This window comes from Gadus macrocephalus, chromosome 18 (assembly GCF_031168955.1).
Source record: "Gadus macrocephalus chromosome 18, ASM3116895v1".
Taxonomy (NCBI): domain Eukaryota; kingdom Metazoa; phylum Chordata; class Actinopteri; order Gadiformes; family Gadidae; genus Gadus; species Gadus macrocephalus.
The window spans coordinates 7,348,795-7,356,294 of record NC_082399.1 but is presented as its reverse complement, the minus strand read 5'-3'; the positions used below and the strand labels follow the sequence as shown (position 1 = coordinate 7,356,294).

The window sequence follows — 7,500 nt, the reverse complement described above, 5'->3', positions numbered from 1 at the left end:
AAGTGAGGTTCCTCCGAGTAAGCTCAAGGGGTCTTTGTGTTTCGGGGAAGACGCAGCGTACGAATGTGAGCGTACCAGGGGCTCGTAAGGGTAGCGCCGAGAGCGAGGGAGAGTTGACACGTTTGGGGAGACCACGGGGATCACCTGCAGAGTGTTGGTGGCTGGTCTTCCCCGAGCGCAACGATGAAAGGAGCGTCTACGAGACACTCTGTGCCGGGCGATCCGAAGACAATTACCGCCTCTTATCTACTTGGGGGTTGACAAGAGGATTCGGGTCATGTGTGTGTTTTTGTGCCTGTGTGTGTGTGCCTGTGTGTGCCTGTGTGTGTGTGTGTGTGTGTGTGTGTGTGTGTGTGTGTGTGTGTGTGTGTGTGTGTGTGTGTGTGTGTGTGTGTGTGTGTGTGATCTCCACACAGTGGAGATCCAAGATGTGGTGGATCAGGAGGAAAAAGCGACATGGCTGCCACGGAGCCATCGCAGCCCCACTGGTTGCAGCTCCGCTGGCCTCCAGCGTTAGCCAGACACTCTGGCATCAAGCCTTTGTACCTCTTGCTCGCTCCCGCTGAGACAGGGATACACCGGTCCTTCGGTGTCAGGCCGGTATCGATCTGCTCCCGGTGCAATATCTCCGACCATCTCCCATAATTACTCCCTCTTCAGAGGACAAGGCCACCCCCCCCCGCCTACCGGCCTTATCGGTCCATCTCCTTGTTAAAGGATTCGCGTTGAGGTCACATTTCACGGCAAATGTGAAGTCCCCCAACCCCCGTCCCCCTACTCCCAGCCCCCCCCAACAACCCTCACTTACCTTCCGCGGACCCCACTCCCCTTATTGACCCAACGTTTTATAAAGTATTCGGCGGTTTGCTCGTGGGACCGGGCAAGGCGGGTTCTGGCTCGGTCCGATTACAGTGGTTAGAGGGTCTCTATGGGGGAGCCACGCTGGCTCTCCAGAGTACCTTGGCTCCCGAAACAAAAGAACGGGGAGAGAAAGAGAAAAAAATCACACTGCAGAATGCTGGATGAATAAGACTTCCTCTACTACACCATAATTGGTCCTCACCACCCCCTCCCCGTCTCGACTGTAGATGCCCGGACAAAGACGTTGACGGTTTTATTATAGCTGGCCGGATTTTGACACATGCCACTTCCTGTTATCAAGGAAGTAGAGCAGGCGCCCGCCTTCGAAACACCACACGCCCGTTAATGCACTGTGACTCAGATGAAGAGTGGGACCGCACGTCACGCCGCGAAGGTCAACCTACTCCGGCACTACCGCGCGTGCGTGTGACTCATCGGAGGTTTGATTAAACGGCGCTAAGAGAGACCACGGGGCGATCCGTCAGGCGCTCTGCACGCGACGACCGGCGACGTTCGGCCACTTGCTACACCCCCGGGCGGCCTGTGCGGGCCCCTTGAATAAACACAAGGAGGGCTAGTGTCTCATATGCCTTCCCGTCCTCCACAGAAAGCCCCGACAGGAAGAGAGGAGAGGGGGGAGAGCGAGGGGGTGATGGGGGTGAGGTCGGGGAGAGAGGAGATAGCTCTTCCAGTAAGATGCTAATCTGCCTCTCACATCTTTGTTTTAAGGAGGGTAGGACGGGATATTATTCACCCCGAGCTGCTACGAGTGGAACCACCGTCAAGAGCAAAAGTCTTTCATTTTTCCTTTGGCAAGAAATACCCCAGGGCCCCTTGGGGGGGCTTTGGTGAACTTGCCATCACCCACACATACTGACAGTTCGGAGCACGCACCCGCACGGGCTTCGGGACGCGTCACCGCGGCGATAAACAGCCGCGGGCGCCGCACCGAGATAAGCGTTCGCTGGCGGTCCATCACGCAGACAAAGCGGGGGGGATGACGAATCGGGCGGAGATTCAAAGGGGTGATGTCACTCTGCCCATGTATCTCAACCTGCACAGACACACATGCACATGCCCACACATACTAACATACACACAGACACAGACACACACGCACACAGTTTCAGCCTGTCCTGGAAAAATCATTAAAGCCGCCCTCCCCCCATTTCCCCCCCACCCCCCCCCCCAACACCTCACAGACTGCATGCAGATGGAGAAAAATAGGGCTGGGAGCCAAAATGCCTGTGGGGCTTTTCATGACAATAACCTTCTGTACGACTGCTTGTATCCGAGCGCTCTTAGATCATGGAACTGTGCTTGGGGATGGACGGGAAAATAAGCAAGATCACCACACACAAAACATCAGGTACGGAGCATTCACACCGCACCGAGGGGCAGGAAATCCATGTTATTTGGCTCCCGTTGCCTGGAGAGCCGGTGAGCTCGACGCTCTTTAAAAACAGCTTGAACACAGGAAAATAAACCGGATGATGGCCTTCTTTCTTTGCGTGGCAAGGTATAATCAAACACGCCTCTATGTTATCTTCCCATTTATTAGACGGCTCACCTATTGAGCATTCAATTATAATGGCCGAGTGCTGTTTTGGAAGAGAGAGCCTTTGCAGCCACATAGGAAGTAGCTTTCAGGGTCGAATCGTCGGATGGATTGGGCAGAAATTTAAGTTATTGCCATGTTCCTGTATGGGGCTGGTGTAAACATTGTCAATGGAATGGAGCGCTTAGAGGAGGGTATTTCCTGTAGGGCTAAACATTTGAAGCTCTTCATCTGTGGCAGCGGCTCATTTAAGGAGGTATACATCGTTTTGGGGGGGGCAGTTCACTCTTATTACTGCGGCCCAAATAAAATCAAATTACTCGATACTTAACCTGATGTAAATTGGAGACCGCCACGAATTCCGGCTTATGGAACATCAGTCAGAGTGATTAATTCGGTCCCAATTAATCGTTCAATTTGTCCATGATACGTCTTCAAATTCCCCATTAGGAGGCCCGCGGTAATGGTCCGATGCTTTCCTCCCATTGTGTGTCTGTGGTTTATCGCTCGCCGCTCCAACAGCAAAGGCAAATTGTGGCTAATTTTAACAGTGGATCCACTGGCATGCGGTTTTCCCAGCGATAATGATTCCCTCATTCAGGCCTAATTAGCGGTAGTCATTTAATAGAGGGAAATGTAATGCCCTGGGTTTAGTGTCAGGTAGTCGGGTAGTCAGGAGCCGGACAGAGCAGAAGGACTCAATTAGGCCTGGTCGGTTCCCGGGTTATCTCGCGACATGTTTGCCAATTAACCCAAGCATTGTCGGAAGGGGGAGAAAAAACAGAACCGATACCATTTCCCCCAACGTTTGTCCCTGATCTCAGAGACTGTGGCAGCGTCGAACATTGTGGAGCTAGCCTCCTGGCTCCCTCCCCCACCCTCGCAGGGGAGAGCAGACACCACACGACATCCCAAAAAGGCAGTAATTACGGGACGGACGAGAGACTGTTGTATAAGCTAGGAGCCCGCCGATAGGCCAGGGCCTGGCAGGCAGGCAGGCGGATGCCAGGTTTCAAACACGTACCAGCGAGATCATGTTACAGCGAAATGACCCAGGGCGGCCTGACTGGAACACACAGTTGGTCCTTTCAGTTTTCGGAGGGAGACAATGAGAATAAATACATGTCTGCCGCCGCCGAGCAGCAGTCAAAGGTGTGGGGAACATTGTTTTGAAGTCTCCAGCTAATGAAATAAGGTTGCGCAAATTATTTCATCGAAACCAGATCCGCTTCGGCCCAAAAAAAAAAAAACTCTACCCACAACACATTCGATCCCCGCCAGATCAAACCCTTCTTTGGTTTGTTTACGGTCTCGAAAAAACCGCCGTCGTGTTATTCCTCCGCTCGCCTGGTGCGTTTCTGTGTCGAGCGCAGGCTTAGGGAACAAACACACAAACACACACCCACACAAAACGGTGACTTCATGCGTTGTGTGGCTGTGGTGAAGCAGCAGAGAGAGAGACGTGGACAAGGCAGCCACATTAGCCTTCCCTTGCAGCGTGTCGTGCAGGGACTGCGGGGAGTCAGTCTGTGTAATCCCCGCTGTCACTGACTTGTTATGAAGGCACGAGGGGCTCAGGGTGATCCAGGACCGGGGGGAGGGGGGCTGTGAGGGAGGGGAGTGGTGGGGGGGTTAGGGTGGGGTGGGGTGGGGTGGGGTGGGGGGGGGGGGCGGGGGGCTAGTGGTGCTGAGGGCATTGGGGCGAGAGAGAGAGAGAGAGGATACGGTTGGGTGGGAGGGAACCGGGTAGTGGGCCATGTGGTGGAGGTGGTGGTGTCGGCCTGTTGCCTGTCACTCACCATGTGCCACTGCGTGACTGCCAACGCGGTCTGCCTCGCGCACAACAGGGGGGCCCGGGGCCCCGCCGTTTTTGGAGGCAGACACTCCTGTTCACTTTGACGGTGAGCCGAAGGGAGTCGGAACACCCCGGACGGGAGGCGGGCATCAACCCCTAGCGCCAGACTGCGCGGGGCGGTCTTGATACGGTTCTCGGACTCGCCATTGACATTCTTCTCATGATAATAAAAAAGACAATAAAAAAAAAAAACAATAATCTCTTTGAAAAAAATAAATAACATGCGTAAGTAATTATCCAAAGTCATTAAACTGTAATGACTGGAGGTGTGAGCAAACAACTTATGCGAACCACAAACAGTACCACCCACCCGAAAATACATAACGTTTGCAAAATATACTCTGTGCTCTGGGAGACCCGAGTGTTCCTAACGGCAATTAGGGAGACGAAGAGAGGGGTGCATATGCAAAAGGGAGGTATTGTGGAGCTTGTGGGGGCAGGTAGAGGGATGCAGGGTAGGGGGGGGATTTGGGGGGGGGGGGGGGGGTGGGTGGATTGGGGGGAGAGAAGAGGGAAAAGCTGAAGTCAGCAGCAGTAATAAATCCACAAATGCTGAGCGGTTCCTTCCAGTCGTGTCCTGCTCTGCGGACCCCATCTCTAACGAAAAGAAAAAGGGCTCTGTTTCGTAGCTTTAGCAGCAGGGAGGCGAGGCAAGTGAAAGAAAAAAAAACTTTCCTGTGCACCTCCTACCTCCCTACCCACCAGCACCACCACCACCACCCCCTCCCCCCCGCTCCCAGAAGGTGCAGTCTGTGTAGGCGATGCGCCCCAGCCCCGGCACAGCTGGCCCGTTGGAGGAGACTTCCCAGCACCGCCGCTGTATACGACTACTGCCTGACCTCTATCGTACTACTCCCTTCCTTATGGCCCAGGGGGAAGAAATCAATGCATTAACTGCCATGAAATGGTGACACGATTAAAATGAGTGATTACTAGGCTAATTCTTCTCCCTCTCTTTATTGGGCTGTGGCTAAGTGCAATTTTAAATAGCCAGCGACCATAAAGGGGTTCAGAAAGGGGGGGGGGGGGAGGGGGGAGGGGGGGAAATCGCCATTTAAGTTCAGTTTTTTTATGCATGGTATCAGGGCACTTGTACCCTTTTAAAAACCCACATACTCTCCAAACCAAACATACAGATCACTTTCTAACGTTGAAACAAGCACTCACGGAGACAAATGCAAAACAAAAGATAATCTTCAAATCCATGTAGGGTTCCTGTTTTGCATTGGTACAGATTTGTACCGCTTGCCTGTTTGTCCAGCACACACACATGAAGGAGGCCCTCTCCGCCACTCACCGTCTCGTTGCCAAACAGGACGTCGACGTAGGGCATGATCTTCATCAGGTCCTCCTTGAAGAACTGGCTGATGAACGGCGCAGAGAGGTTCATGCAGAACACCTTGTTGTTATCAGACACATGTTTGGCCACCTTGAGGATCGACTCCGGGGACACCGTCAGGAAGAAACCCTGAAACAACAAACAAGAACGAGATAATTATCACACCTAATTGATTTAATGTTTTTTGGTTGGCAGCCTCCAAATGAATGAAGGTATAATCCTTCGTTCTCCCACTATAGTGAAGGCCCTGACAGTACAACCACTGAACCAATAGAACATTTAAAACCACTAATTTGTGTCTTTTTTGTGTGTCAGGCAAGGTCAATTAAGACAGACTATCTTACATTACAGAATGAAGAGGGACAGAGAGAATGGCGGTACTTAGTTGAAACGTTTATCTCCATAAAACGAATGTTTGGTGGAACCTGTACACATTGCAACAAAGGCAGAGGAGAAGGACAGGAGAGGGGGAGAAAAAAAATATCCATCCTGGACAAAGCTGGTGGCTGTGGTCCAAGGCCTGTACTGGAGGAAGCAACATGCACGTATCCAATGATGGGTGGAACAAAAGTCTGGTCTGGACTCTCCTTACTTGGAAACAAGAGATGCAGGTCCACTCATTGTGTGAATGAATACAAATCAGGTAAGAAAACACCTTTGTGTTTCGTACCGAAACCCGAAGCGAGACTCTCCAGCGAAAAACCAGCCCAGCACACAAAAAAAGAAAAACACTTGTGCTTTGATACAGATCTTCTCTACCTTTTTTTTTTTTTTCTCGCAACAAGCTTCTTTATAAAACTACTGTGTTAAGATAGCATGGAGGGAAAACGGCGGTGAGGGTGGCAAGAAAAAGAATGCTGATGATATGGCCTAGAGTGTAGTTCACTAATTCAAACACTTATGACATGTGTTGCAACGAAGAGGCAGGCCCTCATGTAAAATGAACAAGGTGCAATACCGGTGAATAGCGGCTAACTACATAGTCAATCAAATCCACACGGTGTAACAAAACAGAGGCTGGGTGAATACTTTGTCACACATCCATGAGGTCTTTCAATCTCTGAGCAGCTTAGTAGTAGTTCTCATTTTTTCCGAACAAAGTAGGCATGTGTTTTGTTTTTCCTATTCTTCTTCTAAAAAAGTGAAGAGTGAACGGGTCGGTACCCGCGGCAGCCCTGCCACGGTATCGTGTGTTGTAGACAGGAGGTGTTCTGAGCGGGCCTGGGAACACAAAGGCAGCTCACTCCTGAGCTAATGGCCCATTATTGACCTTGACATTTTTCTTTCTCAGGGTGCCAATGTGTCAGAGGTGGGGAGATTGTTTTCGGACACAAACGGTCCCATTTTTTTTCCCCCCGGAGTCGAAAGCGGTCATGGTTACCTCAGTGTTACCAATGATCAAAGGCCCGTGGCTTGATCAAATATCCAGAGGGTTTGTGAACTTTAAGAAGCCACGCCACAGCCTCTCGAGTCACTCGCTGTGTTATACACCTCAGAGTACACCAGAGATGCCTATGCCTTCCCACCAGGCTGCCACAGGAGAAGTCAAGTCTTTAGCACTGTGGTGAGGATCGTATATCGAGAAAGACAGCTCCGGTTTCCCCAGGTGTCAGGGACCCTTGTGAAGTGGGTAGACGATCACGTTTCCAGGTCAGGGTGATCAAAGCGCTGATCAGTTTTCGCACACTTTCCATCCAGCCAAAACATTTACTAAAGCGATGAGAAATGCAATTTCCTGGCAAACAATGCCGCAAAGCGAAGTTTGGCACTCCAAAGCGGCAATTTGTGGGAGGACTTGGAAGGCAACACTTTCATTTTCAGTGTTTACCCTAGAAGAGGAATGACTTCCACTCCGCTCACACAAAGAAAAATGCCTAAATGGAAGCA

At 51.4% G+C, this 7,500-nt stretch overlaps 1 protein-coding gene across 2 annotated transcripts in view; it reads right to left on the bottom strand.

The window, feature by feature from the left end:
• adkb (adenosine kinase b) overlaps positions 1 to 7,500 on the bottom strand; it is a 71,717-nt gene that overhangs the window by 19,483 nt on the left and 44,734 nt on the right. For both annotated transcript variants that reach the window (XM_060037260.1, XM_060037259.1), the window contains exon 5: positions 5,572 to 5,742. In XM_060037260.1, coding sequence (XP_059893243.1) covers positions 5,572 to 5,742 — 171 coding nt within the window. The remainder of the gene's footprint in view (positions 1 to 5,571; positions 5,743 to 7,500) is intronic.